Source organism: Myxocyprinus asiaticus, chromosome 39 (genome assembly GCF_019703515.2).
Source record: "Myxocyprinus asiaticus isolate MX2 ecotype Aquarium Trade chromosome 39, UBuf_Myxa_2, whole genome shotgun sequence".
Classification (NCBI taxonomy): Eukaryota; Metazoa; Chordata; class Actinopteri; order Cypriniformes; family Catostomidae; genus Myxocyprinus; species Myxocyprinus asiaticus.
This window is the reverse complement of record NC_059382.1, coordinates 34,011,382-34,031,456: the sequence shown is the minus strand read 5'-3', so window position 1 is coordinate 34,031,456 and position 20,075 is coordinate 34,011,382. Positions and strand designations below refer to the sequence as shown.

At 38.4% G+C, this 20,075-nt stretch overlaps 1 protein-coding gene across 5 annotated transcripts in view; it reads right to left on the bottom strand.

Moving 5' to 3' along the window:
* Nucleotides 1-6,862: 6,862 nt before the first annotated feature.
* LOC127430127 (teneurin-4-like) overlaps nucleotides 6,863-20,075 on the bottom strand; it is a 443,558-nt gene continuing 430,345 nt past the window's right edge. For 4 of the 5 annotated variants that reach the window (XM_051679634.1, XM_051679636.1, XM_051679637.1 and 1 more), the window contains 2 exons: nucleotides 18,727-18,869; nucleotides 6,863-10,588 (listed from right to left, as the gene is read on the bottom strand). In XM_051679634.1, the coding sequence (XP_051535594.1) occupies nucleotides 9,830-10,588; nucleotides 18,727-18,869 (902 nt within the window). In that variant the 3' untranslated portion in view covers nucleotides 6,863-9,829. The remainder of the gene's footprint in view (nucleotides 10,589-18,726; nucleotides 18,870-20,075) is intronic. The other variant, XM_051679635.1, reaches the window with a different exon arrangement.

The window sequence follows — 20,075 nt, the reverse complement described above, 5'->3', positions numbered from 1 at the left end:
TTTGCTTCACTTAGCACCTTCAATTTATAAGGACATTATCCATAGAAACTCTATGAAAAGCATAATAATAACATTTAGACTGAGGAGAGATGTCAGGAATAAATACATGTAGATGATTAAGAAAATATATGGGTTGTCTGTATTTCCCTTGTGATCCCTAGTATTTTTATAGGTTTGTTGTCTGTATACTTGAATAGTTCTGCATCTGCCATTGCCATTTTCTTCAGGCTACATATTCAATAAATATCATGCTTTCTGCTTCATTCTATGAATGGAATCCAAATGAGATCAGTACATAGACATTTACATTTGAGCTCATGTACAAGTAAGTAAAAACTGCCTACCTTCCTTGTTTTTCTTGCTGAAAAGTCAGTGATAACGTCAGAAAATCACATTTTTGGAGAGCGTCGCTCTCAATAGACATTAGAGTTCAATGGCAGAGACACTCCTGGCCCATGACCAATCGCAGCCTGTTTTTTACCAAGGACAATTTTGAGAATGACTGCTCACTGGTTGCATTTGTTACTGGCAGTGTGAGAAATAAGCGGAAAGATGTCTATGGAAATACAGACACAGTTGTTTTTTTTTTTTTCATTATTTTGATAAGTGCTCTTTCGGTAGTGTCGGTTTCATTATGGATGAGTGCTTTAAACTGTCGAAGTTCATTTCCAAATCTTTGCAGTCTTTATTTTGCAATTTTGTTGCAGACAAACGCAGTTCTTCTAGAGCCAGGGAGAGAATGTTATTTAAAAAGCCAAAGTGCTGGTTTACATTGTCATATGAATGGAATCGCAGGTCCAGCTCTGCTACCAGTCTGTCAGTCAGTCAGTATAAATACGCTAGATGAAAACAGATCTCGGCCTGACATGTGGTGGTCTGACTCTGTGGATTCATCACTGCCATTTTTGCGCTTTCTCTGGTGTTGAGAGTCTGTTTTGTACACTGCAGACACTGTTGGAAACATTTGTTTTGCCTTTGCCTCAAAACTGTCGAACTGATTTCAGAGCTCTGCAACAAAATCCCTCAATGATCTTAACAAATATACTGCAACACACAAATCAAGATCAACAGTCTGGAGGGATGTGCTCATCTTGTTAAATCGTTGCAGGATTGTGTCCAAATATTACACAGGAATGCAATTTCCAGTTTGTCCATTTTCTTGTTTAGCCGGCTGGCTTCATCACGATTGGTTAACTGCTGGTTAGGGCCATCGGCTATCTTTCTTAAAGATTACTGGATCTTGGCGTAATTTACACATAGTCCTTTGGTGGCTTGTGTGTGTGCAGACCACCTTGTATCCGAGAGCGTTCAGGGGTAGAATCGACACTGAATGAAAAATATTTTGCTATCTTAATTTGAGTTATGATATAACAGAGAAACTTCTGCCCCATTAACTGAATAAATTCTTCTATGACAGATGTCTATTCCCTGCATTTCCATATTTCTCAATGGGTGCTTTCATGAAAGGATCAAACTGACTAATTAATTCTAAAATTCCCAAATAATTCCCATTGTTGGGATTACCAAGAATGGCGCTATGACGCCTAAAAGGAAGGCCACGCTCTGCCAAAAATTTTACAACTGCTACCACCCTTCTCAACACTTCAGTCCAGTACTTGCACTTAGTTTCAAATAGTTTCTTCAGCTCAGAGTCCATCTGTCCTTTCTTTGCAGTTTCCAGTATATAGGTAAGCATAGCTTTGTGATGCATGTCAGAGCCTTCATGCTCAACTATGCGTTCTCTTGCGTGCTTCCAATCACTATAACCATTAGTGAATATGTTGGTTTTTTTTCTCCCAAAATTTTACAAGCAAAGCGAAACATTTTTCCTTTGGAAGGCAAATACAAAACCCATTCTCTGGGCACACAATCTCCATTTCCAAGTTCACGCCTGAAATAACTTCTTGTTTCTGGTGCTTATACTGAAGCTGACATGTCCACGTTTTTATTTTGACAAGATTCCGGTCCTTTTTTGGCCCAGTATGTGCACACATTACTGTCTATTTTACCCCAACAGCCTGGATCAGTACTGTAGGAATAACTTGTGGAGGTCTCAGTACAGGCTGCTGACGCAGGGCTTGCTTTGTCATCCTTATTCTGCCGCTCCACCTCCAGGCTAGCTGAGGTAGGCACCACATCTCCTATGTGCACATTAGCAAGTGCACTACAGACATTATCAATGTCCATGATGGGTGTGGATGTTCTTTAACCTTTAGGGCAGTGAGTCTTTTGATTACTTTCCAAAGGGTTTGTTGTTTCATGGCCGCTGTCTTGATCATCTACAGGGCCCGTTTTAGTTCCATGAAGCCCGTCAGTTTCGCTAGCATTCTATGGCTGATTAACATCAGTAATTGCAGAGGTATTACTATCTGCCAGCTTAAAATATCCTGTAAGTTTGGGGATTTAAAAAAAAAAAAAAGCTGTTGGTTGCTTTGTTCCATTAGCTCGTGCATTTTTCTTTTATGTGCCCCACTCTCTTGTTTCTTGAAGTCTGCCATCTGTCACTCTCATCTTTGCAATCAACCACCAATCGAAGCCAATTGTGGCAAATTACATTTCTCCGTAATTAAAGAAAGGCATATTTTATGTATATCTGTATGTATTACTGCTATCTACAAACCTTAAAAATGATAAAAATATTAAAAAATGTATTATAAATATATATATATATATATATATATATATATATATATATAACTCACCTTTTAAGTCATTTTTATTGGAAATTCAGTTTGAAGCGATCTTACAGCATGGCTATCATGATTGTTCTCCTATCTAAGTTCCCATTTGGAGGCTGATTTATCCCATTTGGAACGCAGGGGCATTTGTGTTGTTGCTCTTTTTCTTCTCTGCTTTGTGTTGTATTCAACTTCTGGGTTAAACACATTGAGTGGCATGTCTGTTTTTCAGAGCATGCACATAACGCAGATGCCAATTGTGGTGCAGTTGTTTGACTGATTGGGTGACGCGTTTACATACTGGACGAAGCACAGCTACAATTATCTGTGTCTGTTACTTAGATTTTGCAAAAACCTGACATTTTTTTACAATTACTGAGTAAAACCAATGAAATACACGTACAACCGCAATTCCAAAAAAGTTGGAACAGTATGGAAAATGCTAATAAAACAGAAAGGAGTGATTTGTAAATGTGATTTACCCTGTGCTATAATGAAAGCACTACAATAAAACATTATTTGATGTTTTGCCTTTTTATTTTTTTTTTTTAAATATACACTCTAAATATACAGTTTATGTTTAGCAAGCACAATTTCCCCCCATTCATCCATTATGCAGGTCTTCAGCTGCAGACAGGCCAATCTAGCACCCGCACTTTCTGCTTATGCAGCCATGCACTTGTAATCCGTGCAGTATGTGGTTTGCCGTTGTCCTGCTGGAAATCTCAGGGAAAAGATGGCATCTGGATGACAGTATATGTTGCTCCAAAATGTGCGGATGCCGGTTTTGCAAGGATTGGAAGCGCATTCAGCCATCGGCTAAGACTCCAATCAGGTTATTTGCAAAATAGCTTTCCGGGTCGGAGAGCCCCCGAGACCCCCTGTAATTCACACCATGCTTCGATGGTCCTTTTCCTCTTTGGCTTGAGAACATGATGACTGTTTTTTTCCAAAAACGATTTGTAAGACCACAAAACACGATTCCACTGCTCTCCAAGCCCAGAGAAGTTGATGGCGCTTCTGGACAGTGTTGATGTATGGCTTCTGCTTTGCATAGTAAAACCTTAACTTGCATCTGTTGATGCAGCGTGAATGTGTTGACTGACAAAGGTTTACCGAATTATCCCCAAGCCCATGTCATGCTATCCATTACAGACGCATAACATTTTTTAAGACAGTGACGTCTCAGGGATTGGAGATCATGCCCATTCTGAAGTGTTTTGAGGTCGTGCCCTTTACGCACAGACTGAGATTTGCCCGGATTCATTTAATATTTTATATATATTGTGCCCAGGCGAAGTGCCCAACATCCTTCCAATTTGTCTTTGGGAGCATTGTCCTCAAAGCTCTGGATTATTTGCTGATGCAGAGATGCAAAAACCATATATGCAATGTATGCAATGCATAGGGGCGCCATGTAAAGGGGGGCACCAGCGGTTCACTAAAGGTGGAGCAATCGGCCTCTTCGACCCCTCCAACATCAACCACCCCCCACTCCCCAATGCTTATAATGGATGACACTCCCCTCTGTACTGTACTGTCCTAAGTAATTATTTTGTAGAGCTGCTTGTACTTACGTATTATTATAATTATTACTATAGAAATTAATAATAGTATGTAACATGTATAACACAGACACGCTAAAATAAAGTGTTACAGACTTACCACTGTAGAGGGCACAAATAATTTAATAATTGGTGCTAAATGTAATAACTATTGCTCCTAAATGTAATAAAGCCCCAAATGTAATATGTTTTTGTCCTGAATGTATACAAATGTGTCAGGAGGGTGTTTGGAATACAGGTGCATCTCAATAAATTAGAATGTCGTGGAAAAGTTCATTTATTTCAGTAATTCAACTCAAATTGTGAAACTCGTGTATTAAATAAATTCAATGCACACAGACTGAAGTAGTTTAAGTCTTTGGTTCTTTTAATTGTGATGATTTTGGCTCACATTTAACAAAAACCCACCAATTCACTATCTCAAAAAATTAGAATACATCATAAGACATCATAAGACATAAAACATTTTTAGTGAATTGTTGGCCTTCTGGAAAGTAGGTTCATTTACTGTATATGTACTCAATACTTGGTAGGGGCTCCTTTTGCTTTAATTACTGCCTCAATTCGGCGTGGCATGGAGGTGATCAGTTTGTGGCACTGCTGAGGTGGTATGGAAGCCCAGGTTTCTTTGACAGTGGCCTTCAGCTCATCTGCATTTTTTGGTCTCTTGTTTCTCATTTTCCTCTTGACAATACCCCATAGATTCTCTATGGGGTTCAGGTCTGGTGAGTTTGCTGGCCAGTCAAGCACACCAACACCATGGTCATTTAACCAACTTTTGGTGCTTTTGGCAGTGTGGGCAGGTGCCAAATCCTGCTGGAAAATGAAATCAGCATCTTTAAAAAGCTGGTCAGCAGAAGGAAGCATGAAGTGCTCCAAAATTTCTTGGTAAACGGGTGCAGTGACTTTGGTTTTCAAAAAACACAATGGACCAACACCAGCAGATGACATTGCACCCCAAATCATCACAGACTGTGGAAACTTAACACTGGACTTCAAGCAACTTGGGCTATGAGCTTCTCCGCCCTTCCTCCAGACTCTAGGACCTTGGTTTCCAAATGAAATACAAAACTTGCTCTCATCTGAAAAGAGGACTTTGGACCACTGGGCAACAGTCCAGTTCTTCTTCTCCTTAGCCCAGGTAAGATGCCTCTGACGTTGTCTGTGGTTCAGGAGTGGCTTAACAAGAGGAATACGACAACTGTAGCCAAATTCCTTGACATGTCTGTGTGTGGTGGCTCTTGATGCCTTGACCCCAGCCTCAGTCCATTCCTTGTGAAGTTCACCCAAATTCTTGAATCGATTTTGCTGGACAATCATAAGGCTGTGGTTCTCTCGGTTGGTTGTGCATCTTTTTCTTCAACACTTTTTCCTTCCACTCAACTTTCTGTTAACATGCTTGGATACAGCACTCTGTGAACAGCCAGTTTCTTTGGCAATGAATGTTTGTGGCTCACCCTCCTTGTGAAGGGTGTCAATGATTGTCTTCTGGACAACTGTCAGATCAGCAGTCTTCCCAATGATTGTGTAGCCTAGTGAACCAAACTGAGAGACCATTTTGAAGGCTCAGGAAACCTTTGCAGGTGTTTTGAGTTGATTAGCTGATTGGCATGTCAAAATATTCTAATTTTTTGAGATAGTGAATTGGTGGGTTTTTGTTAAATGTGAGCCAAAATCATCACAATTAAAAGAACCAAAGACTTAAACTACTTCAGTCTGTGTGCATTGGATTTATTTAATACATGAGTTTCACAATTTGAGTTGAATTACTGAAATAAATGAACTTTTCCACGACATTCTAATTTATTGAGATGCACCTGTATATTTTAAGGTAGTTTATGTTCGTATTTCCGAATTTTAGACTGTATGTAGAATAGATATAATGTTTATGCATTAGTGTTTTTGATTGCTAATGATAAAAAAGTAAATGGTGCAGTTTGAACTCTTTAATTTACAAATATCTAAAAGGCTCTTTACTTATTAGTACATATGCACTGCTTTGACTGCACACAGAGGTGGGTATGGAGTCTATAGGGGTAATGTCAAATATCAAGGCATTTTAATGCTACTTTTGGTATTTTCTGAACTCTTTCATTTATTTTCTAGTAATTCATTGTGAAAAACTAGTCCTAAAAAATATTGTACTGTATTTATACATGCATTGCTTTAAAATTTGCTCCATAAATGTGTTTTTATAAAAATGACAAGTATTTGGTGGTGCACTTCCTTGATCTCTGTGTATGAATATTTCAATCACTTGTGCAAAACGTAAGAAAATTGTATACACTTCATTACACAAAGTACAATTAGATGCCACAACCACTTACGTCAACTTCCACATTAAAGGCATTAATTTGCAGTTCCACTTTAGAAGTCAATTGACATGATATGAGTGATGCCTGTTGATATTTGCAATAAATGTATGTGTGCATGCATGCATTAAAAATCCCTTCTCCTAGAGCTCTCTTGTAAAACAACTGTGCGCAATCCAGTAGTTTTATAACCATGGATCAAACTTTGATTTATTTTTCACAGGCATCATAATAATCTTTTATACTGGTGGTGGTACATGCAATCAAACAAAATGTAATTCAAACCACAATGACGTGAAGTAAATGTAAACACAAAATAATCTTTATTTTTTTCTCTTTAACTAAAGACTACACAGATTCACTGCTGTAGTTCTAAAAGGTATCTACATTTGCATTTTATTTACAGCCCATTTCTTCTCATCTTATTTACAGTTTCCAAGAGAAGCATTTAGAAACACAGTGTTGAGAAAATAATAATAATAATAATAATAAAAAATAATCAAAATGAGTCCAAAACTTTAGAAATAAAATAAATAAAAGCCTTATGATTCAGTTCAAGTGCAATTTACCACATTGCATTTTTTCCTTCATTCAATGTTGTTCTTTTTTAAATAGTATTATTGTCAGACTCATTATGTCACTGCATTCAATGACAGTAAAACTAACCAAAATATGCTCGACAATATTATACAGCTTAAAACACTTGATCAATTCATCATGGTGACCATTCCTAAGTGATTTCCCCAAGACTGGCAGCAGGAATAGATTCATATACCAAACACTAACATGAAGCCCCAATGCGACATCATGTCCAATATATTAACACCATCCAACCAGAAATAGATTGCGCAGGATGCTCTTTGAAGCTCATTTCCAAACATATCCAGATGGTGGGTTGCCAGGCACCTTCAGGCCTTAAAGCATCTTCTACGGCCTGCAGACTTTGAAGGGTCTTGTTTTTCACATTCAGAGCACTTACGATGTAAGCAAAGGCTATTCACATGGGTTGTCATATGTCCTTACCACAATGTGCAGTGTTTACTGAACTCAGTATATAATCTTTAAAAGTCTGAGTGCATGTTTTAGTAGTGTGCTTGTCTTTAAGCATTCATGCCATTTTACACTTGAAGCATTTAATTCACTGACAAAACATGAGGCTTTATACTTCTCTTGAAAACAGAGCACTAAAATAAATACTGTCATTCTTAGGAATGGTCCATATGCAACATTGTTGTAACCATAAAAACAAATTAATTTAACTGAATGACCTTTCCGGCCTTTATTCCATAGGTTTTGTTCAAGTACAACAACCAGCATTAAAATGTACAATCATTCACATCTGTTATACTGCTTACTGTGAATGTTACTATGAAATAAATTTGCATGGATCTCAAACTAATTTATTTTAAAACCTTCAAAATCTAGACTCAATAGGTCTGTTCCAAAACCTAGTCAGCTTTCTTGCTGTCTTATGCCTACAAAGGCAGCTGCCTTTTAAAAATGGTAAAATAGTCAAGTTTTGGTCAACTAAACTGAACTTTGAGCACAATAACCATATATGCAATGTATGCAATGCATAGGGGCACCATGTAGTGTAGAACACAAATAGTGCTCTGCACAGTAGATTCAGCTAACATCTGATTCCAATTAAGTTTAATGTTATCATGTTCCTTAGCTAACGCTAAGAAGCATAAAAATACTTAGCACTCACAAATATTGGATAAAATAGTAAATTTTTACAAGACTTAACTATTTGTATAGATACTTTCAGTACTGAATGAAATATTATTACAGTTGTCTCACCGTCTTGAATTAATATTTTTCACTGAGCTCGGCACAACCCTTGCAAAAGTGTACATTAGAGTACATTGCAAATTTGCCGAAACTTGTCGCAGATTCGCGACTGATTATTTTCACATGCAAATAAACTTTGCAGCAAACTTGTGGCAAATTGTCCATTATTGCCAAAAGTATGCTGCAGGTTTACCACTACCGGTGAAGAGCTGCAAACTTCTGGCAAACATTTGCGGTGAGTCACAAGCTCATTTGCATGTGAAAATGATGAGTGGCAAAATTGTGGCAAGTCTGCAGCTAGTTTGCCAGAACTCTAGTTTTTTTGTAAGGAATGCATGATGGCATTGCTCTCTATCTCTCTGGGATGTATGTGATACTGCCTTAAAAGTTAGTTTGTTAGTTAAGTATGTTAGAAGGCAGCATAATTTTTTACTTACCTTTTAAAACACCATTCACATCAGAGTAGGGTTGCCAACTTTTCGTCACAGGAATACGGGACGCTTGAGCATTTTGAGTGCTTCAATATGGGATAGGGGTCCCCCTCAACATTTTGCCATCTGACCTTGACAGCTTTGCCACTATAATACAGGACAAGTCTTCATTTTGGCCAAAAATGTCCCAGCTAATGTAGAACAGTTGGCAACCCTTCATCAGAGCGTGCCTATGATACATTAAAAGTCACACTAGGTTTTGGAACAAAGCTACTGTAATTTGTTTCAGTGTAAATTGCATTTTACAAGTACTTTTAAAGACTATGGGGCTAACTAGCTATTTCCTGTTTTCTAAATTTCTTTCATTTTTTTTTTTTTTAATGTATGTATACTTCATACATCCTCTTCTTCCTTTTCTATGTGTTTTTAAGCCATTTGGACAAAAATAGAAATAATAATTAAAAAAAACAATTTGATTTCACTAGCAAGCCACTCAGTCTCAAAATATTACAAGACACCACAACAAGTTTTGAACATGAGATGGGTTCAGTTAATTGCCTGAACTGGTAGCAATGGACATCAAACACCAATGTTTAAGTATGACACAGCCAGTGGGCTTTCAAGTATAAAAAAGAAGCGATTAAAAGAGGTCTCTCCTTGGCTGAGGTCCGGGAAAAGACAGAGTGGAGTGAAGCTCGTGAATAACAATCTGCTCGTCTGGCGGCAGGCTGAGCCAGCGAGCATAATGCGTTACCAGCCTTCTTCCTACATTCCTTTGAGCAAAACCCACAAACAGTCAGGCAGAGCTGAATAAGCCACCAACACTGCCATATGCCATCCTTTAGCAGCCACACCTGAAGGGCAAAGAGGGTTTAAGAAGTATGAAAAAGGAGAGGGGCACTGTTCGCAACCATGTACTTCATGTATTAAAAAAATAAGTCTGGCACAGTCAACATAAAAATAAAGTAAAACAATATGGTCACAAAAACAACTTGTCTTTGGCAAGAAGTCCTAGATGATGAGTCTGAGCGAGTGTCTTCACCTTCATGTCACCTGCGGCCCATCTCAGTTTGTCGCAGGAAATGGATGTTGTTTACATTGTCGGCTAATTCAGGGAACTGATCAACCGACACTATGTAGAAGCCCTCATAGCCTTGGACACGTCCAGAGCTCAGAAGCTGCTGCCTCTCCCCATCCGTCCAAGCTCGAGATCCCTCTTCGCCTTTCCTTAATCTGTGTCGTTCACGAGCCCAGGCCGTTAAAACGGCCCGCTGGTGTGCAAGCTCCAACACGCGGACCTTTTCTTCATCTAGACTGCTGTTATAGCGAACGTTGAGTCTCAACGTACCATACTGCAGTTGGATGTCGGTGATGCGTCGCGTGCGCCCACCAATCACTGTGTTGACTTGCGAGACAGTAACGTTCACGCCTGTCTCCAGTGTGCGCTGGCCCACCGTCATGCCTAGCAGAGTAAGGTCACCCTCTACTAGTCCCGATTTGACAAAGTAGTGTGTATCCAAGCCTAAAATGGTGAAGTGTAGATCCTGCAGGTACATGGCCTTGTCAAGCACCGCTGCTATTCGCCGGCCATCCTCACTGGCCACACTGATAATGTCAGCAGTCACACGGCCCTCCCGAATAGCTACTTTAACACCCTTGCCAAAGAGCGATCCCCCAGTGGCAAAGAGTGTACGGAAAGGGGTTTGAGGGCACCCGGAATTACTTGCTGCGTAGATCTGGCCGAATCGCTCCAACCGGACAAAAGACTTTAGCTGCCTCTGGACTTCACACTGCACCCCCAGCACAGACTGCAAAAATACAAACAAAACACTGTGAGTGTCCATGCATCAAAACAAAATAAAAGATCACCCATGTCTCCCTACCCGCTGACACATCAATATTTTCAGCTGTTTTTTCGTATTTCTTCCTGTTCTGTGCAAATCAGTGCAATATAAGGCATGAGCCCTTCTTTCATGTTGTTTGTTGACATGTTATCACGAACAAATGCTCTCATTGCTATGTGCGCTGAGTTGTGAATGAATTACCGGATAGCCTTTAACATTCGTCTTGGGTGAATCATTTGAAATGGGACTGAAATGGGAACACTAAAGACAGCCGTAACTTGGTCCAAAACATTTGAACATTTGTCCACTTCAACCACAACCACATAGGTGTTGGAAAACGCATGTATGCACATTGGGCTCATAGTGCCACAGCAGAGAGTCGCATCCTAAAACAAGAGTTCAAACTTTGCCGGTTACATGCAAAGATTTTACACTTAATGGAAAAAACAACTGTTAAATTAATCAGAAGACTATTCCTGTTTTCTGAGAAATCTAATTACATTTTGATGGTTTTATGCTTAAACAAGAAAAACAACAATTTGCCAATGCGGTAAGAAACATTTTCAGTAAAAGTTACTGAAATAAGGGAATTAAGAGAATAAGCGTGACTTGTGTATCATATTTAACAACACAAAAAGACTTCAGGAAATAATATTTTGCTGTATACTCAATTTAATGTTATTTATTTTATTTTTTTTAGGCCTGGAAATCACAATTATAAAACTTCCTGATATATCCAGGTTTTCCATTACCGTAGGAACCCTGTTACAATTGCCATGGTGTGGTCCATTGCTGTATTAATTGAATGTGGCATAATATGGCATGTTTCATCTCTGCAAAACACTGTATGCCATAACTCCTAAAATGTACGTTACTTTCATATTCATTATATGATCTCCTCCAGTGGCAGGCGTCATTGCACCTCCCGCCTCCGCTGCTGCTATTTCCTGGGAGTAAATAACATTTCCTGATGGCTTGTGCAGGATGGGCTATCTCAGCAGGAAACTCATTCTACCCTCACGTTCAGCTGCTCAACTTTCCTCTCAACCAAGAATTGTGCTGCTTCATTAACACATCAAACATTTCATGTTTCCTTATTATAACTATGAAGCATAACTCATTCTATTTTATGTTCAGGTATGAACGTGCATGGTATCAAGTGTTTTTTTTTTTGTTTGTTTTTTTTAATTCTGCAAATGTGCTGATCTAACTGTTTGACTCTGGAATAACTTTTGTTTGTTGGAGGTAAATATGTCAACATGATTTTTATCCACCCTCCAACCATGGCTGCTGTATGAGCTAGGAATTATTTTAACAGATTTCTGGATTGAAGCCTAAATTACCATTAATTGTGTTAAAAATGGAAGTACATCATCCATTGTAGTTTAAAGTCAAGATAAAATGGCATTCACAACCCATTTTATTTCCATATACAGGGATATTAAACAGTGGAACTTGATTTTATTCATACCAGAATGGAGCCAGACCTGAATGCAAATTTAAAGTCAATTGTGGAGGACTACTCCCTTCCTGAAACAATGCTGGCTCCCACTTTTGAGACTTTGAGATGTAGAGACTTATGGTCAAGTTTACCCACCAGAGCACCTTGACGTATCCCAATATTAACACTAATTTTTCAAATCTGTTATTATTTGCTCTTATTTCTGTAACCTTTATTATATTGGCAATAACTGGCATTAAATTACTGTGTTAGCTATTGGCAACATTTTAGAAAGGTTGCATAACCTACAACAGTAGTCTAAAATAATGCTTTAAAATAATCTACTGCTTGGCCTAATTGATGTTAGCAAAAAAAAAAAAAAAAGTTGTTACAGAAGTGGAGCAAGTTATTATACTTTGATGAAAGATTACACAGACAAACTTTTTTGTCCTTTGGAATAAGGTGCACTGACCAACTATACACAATAGGACCATTCATGTGTATTAATATAGGGGCAAATTTGATTTCAAGTTGACTTTAAAAGAAAGAATGTGACTTTCAAAACTTTTCATGCAGTAATAGCTATAAACAAGTGATTTGTGGAAGAGAAATGAATACAAGACGCATTGGTAGTGGCCACTCTTTAGGCAACCAGTACTGTAGTGATGAGTGACCCTGTCCCTTAATGTGACTTGACAGGAGATCTTCGCCCTGAGAGAGTGAAAGATTTAGATATCCAGGAAAGGACTATGCAAGGGGAGCAGAGGGATTGTACTAGTCCTAGAAATAGCTTTTGGTGGGTGGCAGACTCCAGGGCTTCTGCCCGGAGGGAGAAACAGAGAGTCCAGCTGAAAGCTTTGGCAATGGAGTCCTTTAGTTATCTCACATGACTCCCTTAATGTACAGTACTTGGACTTTGGCCTCACTTGTAGGAAAGAAAACTCCCTTAAAGTTTCCAATATTTGAATTCTAACTAACTGCTATTTTTGTTTACTCTGCAGACTACTAATATGAGTCACAGTTCAAAGGGCAGAGAGAGATAAACGGCTGGTGGGAGCGGTGTATGCTGCAACGGATAGACATTCTTGACCAAAAAAACAAAAAAAACAAAAAGGAATACATCATTCAAATAGTGCTGGGTGGTGCATGCAGGATATCGGTACAGGGCTCTGATCAAAGTCAATCTAAGGACATCTAATGAAAGTCAAAATCAATCTAAGGACATCTAATGAATCAACAGCAGACTCATTCACATAATTTCTCATCCACACTGGTCTTGAAGACCCTGGGAGGCTAAACGGAAAGGAGAAGGAGACTGATTAAAAGTCTGCATTAACTTTCCAGCTGTTTCTGGAAATTCCCAGTGCACTGAATCATCACGTTCGGTTTTTGATGAAGCAAAAGACTCTTACTTCCAAGAACCTCCAATTTAATTAGGAAGTGCTGACTATTTAGCAAGAAGAAAAGGCCATATTTAACCCCAAAACTGAACGAAAAGAAATAAGATATTATAGTTTGCAAAATTTTATGAAAAAGCCTATTTAGGAGTATTTTGCACATTGTGACATTATTTTTATGGCAATTAACCCCCCTCCCCCATCTCATTTCCGTAATACGAAAAAAAAATCTATATATTTAATTACTTTATGCTCTAAAGTATTTATTCACCACAGTATTTGCAAATAATTACATATACAATATGTTTTTAACTTAAATTTATGCTGATTTCAAAAAATAAATTAATCAATCAGTGTATCTGGACAAGATGACCTACCTTCCATTATATTTATTAATGATAAATATAAAAAGAAACTCAAAAGTAAAACATCTGAATGTATTAAAGTAATTATAATTAGAGGGAAATGTGTTTATTTTACAAGAAAATAATATCTGAATGCAAACAACCTTTATGTGCTAGTGGTATCCTAAAACCAGGCTTAATTGTCTTTTTTAAGCAGAGGGGAACTGGCTCCACTGGTGAGCAAGGTTATTTTTCTCCATTAACTATCATCTTATGGAGTTTTGTGTTCCTTGACAGCAGACTTTGGCTCACTAGGGGGTCTAAAGACAAATTATATTTTTTTTAAGGAATAATCTACAATCACCTTTTCATCAAACTGCACAATAATGAGTGGTGGTGGCACAGTGGGCTAAAGCACATAACTGGTAATCAGAAGGTTGCTGGTTTGATCCCCACAGCCACCACCATTGTGTCCTTGAGCAAGACACTTAACTCCAGGTTGCTCCAGGGGGATTGTCCCTACAATAAGTGCACTGTAAGTCGCTTTGGATAAAAGTGTCTGCCAAATGCATAAATGTAAATGTAATGACTTGAGTTGGCTAATGCATTTTATTTTTTATTTTTATTTTGGGGTGAAATATGACCAGGACATGTTATTTGTGAGATTCATCCCAGCAGCTCTTCTTTAGTTATTTTGTGGGTAGTAGGGTAGTATGTTGCTGCTTAAAAGCCCATAAATGACCACCCAATTACATTGCCAAAAAGCAAATTGGTTGGCAATTAGAATTGTTTGCTGCCCCCCAAATAACAAGGGAAAAATTGCTGCTAGCGGGGTTGAGCCAAAGAGCACTGATTTATGGGTAACTTGGTAGGCATGACTATGCAAAGAACTGTGGGGCATAGACTGATCTTTTTGGATTTTACTTCCACAGTAAAGCAGTCTCAGAGTGAACATTTTGTTTTTCAACTGCCTTGTGAAAGAATACATCTGAAATAGAAAAATTCAAGAAATGTCTTGGAATTGATTTAGATTCTCCTTTTGAGAGCACCATTGAAAGATGCCTTCGATGTACTTCTGAGGTTCCCACAGGAGTGAAACCATACATGGTATAAGATAGAGGGAAGTATCCCTGAGGGTTTAGATAGAGTCCAATGTTGGATCTTTGAACTACAGTAGACTGTCCAAGTTGATTTGTAGTCTGTCCATGCCACTCCTGAACAAATCTCCTAGTGATGTTTGCATTGCTTTGGACTTTCCATGTCCTGGAAAGTGGTCACATAAGAAAAGTTTACTTTTTCCTAGTAATGTATTTCATTATTTCATCAGAGAAAGCAGTTTTAGTTTGAAAGGCAACAGGTGATGGTTGAAGAGTAGGGATAGGAATTGTAAGAATTTGAAAATTCTTGTTCCAATTCCGCGTAACGATTGTGTTTCTTAACGATTCTTTTAGGCCTCGTCCACATAATACATTTTTGGTTTTACACACTGAATTCTGATATGTTTACAGCTCTCTTTCACACTGGAATGGCGTTTTCCTCCACCAAAAAATAAAATAAAAAGTAGACTTTATAAAGACTTAAAAAAATAGGCTCTATAGTATCACATACCTTGGAAAACTATGACATTAGGTTACAGAAAAAGCATTAGTGTGGGTGTGGCCTTAGTACTCTTTATTTATTTATTTTTTATTTTTTTATCCCCCTTTTATTCTCCCAATTTGGAATGCCCAATTCCCACTACTTAGTAGGTCCTCGTGGTGGCGTGGTTACTCACCTCAATCCGGGTGGCGGAAGACAAGTCCCAGTTGCCTCCACTTCTGGTACCGTCAATCTGCGCATCTTATCACGTGGCTTGCTGTGCATAACACCGCGGAGACTTCCAGCATGTGGAGGCTAGTGCTACTCTGCGCGATACACGCACAACTTAACACGCACCCCATTGAGAGCGAGAACCCCTAATCGCGACCACGAGGAGGTTACCCCATGTGACTCTACCCTTCCTAACAACTGGGCTAATTTGGTTGCTTAGGAGACCTGGCTGGAGTCACTCAGCATGCCCTGGATTCGAACTCGCTACCCAGGCCCCCAGCCGTAGAACACTTGAGTAAGCCCCCCATGTACAAAAAGTAAATCCTATTTTAAAACAATAACACCTTGTCATTACCCTGTCGTTGGGGTAAAAGCCAACAGCTTCCATTGTAAACTTTGTTGCTGTCTACACTAGATGCTTCGCAATACGCCTTCAGTTGACAGACAAGCTATTCTACACTCTCAGAAAAAAAAGGTTCAGTTTAAGGTACAAAGCCATCACTGGGGTGGTACCCTTGTTTTGGGTACATATTTAAACCCTTAAGGAGACAAAAAGGTATGCTTTTTTGTTCCCAGAGTAACAGAACATATAAATATACCTTTAAAGGTACACAAAAGGTCCTTAGGGTACAATTATGTACCCAAAACAAGTTATACATTTTATCTAGAGGTAAAAAAAGGTCCCCTTTAGGGTACTAACCCAGTGATGGCCCTTGTACCTTAAACTATGTCTTGTTTTCTGAGTGTATTTCTGAGACGACGTTCAGACTAAACAGTTTGATACCCAACCCAATTGAAGAGGCTCAGATGGTCAAGGTAAGAGACATTTTATGTGTTCTCACAGTCTTACGGTTCTCACTGGATAATGCTCTCACTAATGCTTTTAACAGAATAACGGTGGATACTTTTTAAATGCACACCCTAACAAATTAAACAGCTGCGTATGCAAGAGTGCACTCCAAGAGATAGGATGTATGCTTATGATTAAATTATAATGATTGTTTCCCAAAACAGAATTCATTAGGGCAAATCTGCTTTAATAGCCTAAACAACAGAGACACACTGCTGGGAGGGAGGCAAAAAAAGAATAAAGCTTGAAGTCTGCATGACCATCAAATGCCAACAAAACTCTGGGAAAGAAACTGTTTCCTTAAAGCACTGTACATAATTTAAAAAATATCCCTCACAACTCAACTATAAAAATCGGAGGTATCTAAAACTTGAATGTCTGATTTGGATACTTCATTTCTCCTTGAGCATGTGCGAAAGCCATATGAAACCTACTAGGCTGACGGCTTCAAATAGCTCCATCGCATTACATTTAAAATCTCATATCTCAGCTGTCTGAGGCACACCCATGCCGCTCAGCCTCAAATGCCTGCTTATTATAGAGCATCTCATGTCAAAGGAGGCTTGATAGCTTGAGGTTGTGGTGCTTATGCTGTTTGACGCAAAGAATAGAAGACCTCACCAATGATAGAACTGGACTTCCTGCAAGCTGGATTTATTTTACGAATTCAAGTAGTTTCTATTGCATTTATGTATCAATATGGTCCAAGGGGTGGGCAGTATAACCAAAATGGGGTATGAGTAATTTTATACCACAATACTGTAACAATATACTTACATCATGATAGTTTTTTCCGGAAATTTTCTAACCCTAAAGAATGGCTTTGTGTAACTTGTAAATAAGCAGTCCTACCCAATGGTAGCATGCAGATATTTAGCTACCACAGTATAAACGGCCTAGCAGAATCTCTTCAAGTTGACATACTTCTACCGTCAAGCAGTAAATACCATCATAGCACCCAGCCCTATATGGCCCTTTTCTTATCATAAGAAACATTCCCTTGAAAGCCAAGAGCACTGAACAGAGGTAACAAGGATTCTGATCCAAAATCTTGTGAGCTGCCTCGCTGCCTACAACCTTGTGAATGATTTGGAAGGAACTTAATTGGCTGCAACTACAGCAGCACTTTTCATGAGAGACATATGAGATACTCGACTCAAATTTGATTTCAAATATGTTTAGTGTTAGCATTTTGCTAAGCTAATAACATGATGCCAAGTCCCTTTCAAGGCAAATCAGTCCATCTGGCTCCCTGTTTCTATAGAGAATACAAGTACAGCTCCTTTATACTTGAATGGGGAAGGACTAAAATCTACAAAATGGTTGGTCAAGATTACAATCAAATAGCATATTTCAAAATCAGTAAAATCTGAAAACAATGGCATCATAAATTGTGCATCTTAAGCTCAGATCATGAAAAAACACATTATTTTGAAGGCTGGTCCAGCTAATGCACATGCGCATTCTTGAGTTAACTGACAGCCAATTTCTCTTTCATAAAGGCGATTAACTGGTAGGGCATCCTTTTCTACACCTCCCAGTTGGCATTCAAGTGGATTGCCTTAGCTAAACTTGGATCTATTTTTTCACTGAGCTTGCCGCAATGTATTATGGAATTGCCTTGTCCATGAAGGATACATCCAGATACATGCTGCCTTGGATTTTGCCCAAAATGAGGTCTCTTAGTACCTTTTGGAACAGTCTTCACATTGGTAGTGTGCCTATGATGCCTATAAGGCAGCTCACTAGGTTTTGAAACAGAGCCAGCAGAGCCATCACCACATTGAGTTCATATTTCAAACTTCGTAATTTGATCCAAGAAGACAACCAGTTTCTCAATTATTCAGATGACTTCAAGGAGGCTTTATCTGTGCATGTCTAAGACTGAGAAAAACAGGGAGTGCTTAAGAGAGAGAGAGAGGCACAAAGAGAGAGAGTGAACATCTATGAGGGAGCTAAAGAGTGTGTAAGACTGAGCTGAAATCAATGGCTGGTGGAGTAGGAAACTTCAAGAGAATTTCCCTAATGGCAGTCCTATTACAAGGGGCTCTTTAGCTTGACCCCTTTCCCTTGTCTTGAAGAGCCGGAGAGGTCAGGCTCATTCGCACAAGAATCTGGGCTGATTGCTGTAAACCCCACTGGGAGACAGCAAACTGAAAGGTCGAGTTACTGCAAATAAAAGTCTGAAGTTGGAGCCAAAGAACAGGTGTTTGCTTTAAAAAGTTGGGCAAACAAAAAGACAAATTTGTTGGGCGAGTTACCTTGGTGCTATCCCACTCTTGAGTCTTCATCTGAGTGTGAATAAGCTCGTAAGAAGGCTCCATGGCATCCGTGGCAGGCTTGTGATAGCCAGGGATGACATTGTACAGCTGGAAACCAAACGTCACCAACCAGCTGTTGACATCTGTTGGAAGAGAAATGCTATGATGAAAAATACTGACAATATAGCAACAGGTACCTGCAAGTCCTTGTTTATATGCTGTATTGATTTTTGTTTTTAATTTGTGACATTTCAGTGGTCAAATGGTGGCAAATTTTTATTTTATTTATTCCAAATCATGACATATGACAAGAGAGTTCCTTGTTGAAATAATCTCCTGCAGTCATTACAAGCAACATTAGTTTCAGAGACTGGACTAAAAATTATTAATCCTCTTCAGGAAGTGGCAACTTTCCAAAGATAGATCAGTTGTAGCTTTATTCTCACAAAGAACTGATAAAACTTCCATCAAGCAAGTGACAAACAAAATAATTGGATGATGGTGCTCTTGATAATAAAGCATATTTCATGCTGTTTCCTAAACCAAAATCCTCACCCTTTTAATAATCCTCAGATGATTGTGTATTTATAATTGTTGGCATGGGTATCAAATGCTATCAAATTATTAGACAGAGACAGAATGAACCTTACAAAAAGCAAATAGACTTTTTTGTGATTTTCCCTGCTGCATCAAACACATAGTCATGGACAGTAGAATACTGCTGTAGCAACAACATTGCTGCTCTTTTATTTAAGGCTATATCACTTGACAGAGCTGTTTTAAATATGAATGTGATTAAAGACAATGAAAGGGCCCCCATATTTAAGATAGGAATGGAAATGTCAGTGGCATCAATCATAAGGTGATGGGCCCACTCAGGAACAGTACATCTAATATCAACAGTATATTTAGTATCCCTTCAAAGCTAGCTTTAATTATGTAGAAGAGATAAATGCAGCACGTGCACAACAATATTAGCATACAGATAGTATGGGTAGTAATGGATTATATGTAGGGCTTTCAATGGATTAACATTTTTAATCAAATTAATTACGTTATGCTGATTAATTAATCAAATTAATTGCAATTAATCAATCAATATTTGCTGAGGAAGGCCCCAAATAAAAATAATTCAATATATAATGATAAAAATTATAAATAATTATATTTTAAAAATATAAATACAATACATCCAATGAATATATATTTAGTAAAGCATTGATTAGGCAATCGAAATTATGTCTATAAAAACCATGACATACCTGATGGATCTGCAGAGAAAAAAATCTGGAGGTCAGCACATCACTGTAATTCATAATCAAAACGTGGGTATAGCTTTTACCAATATT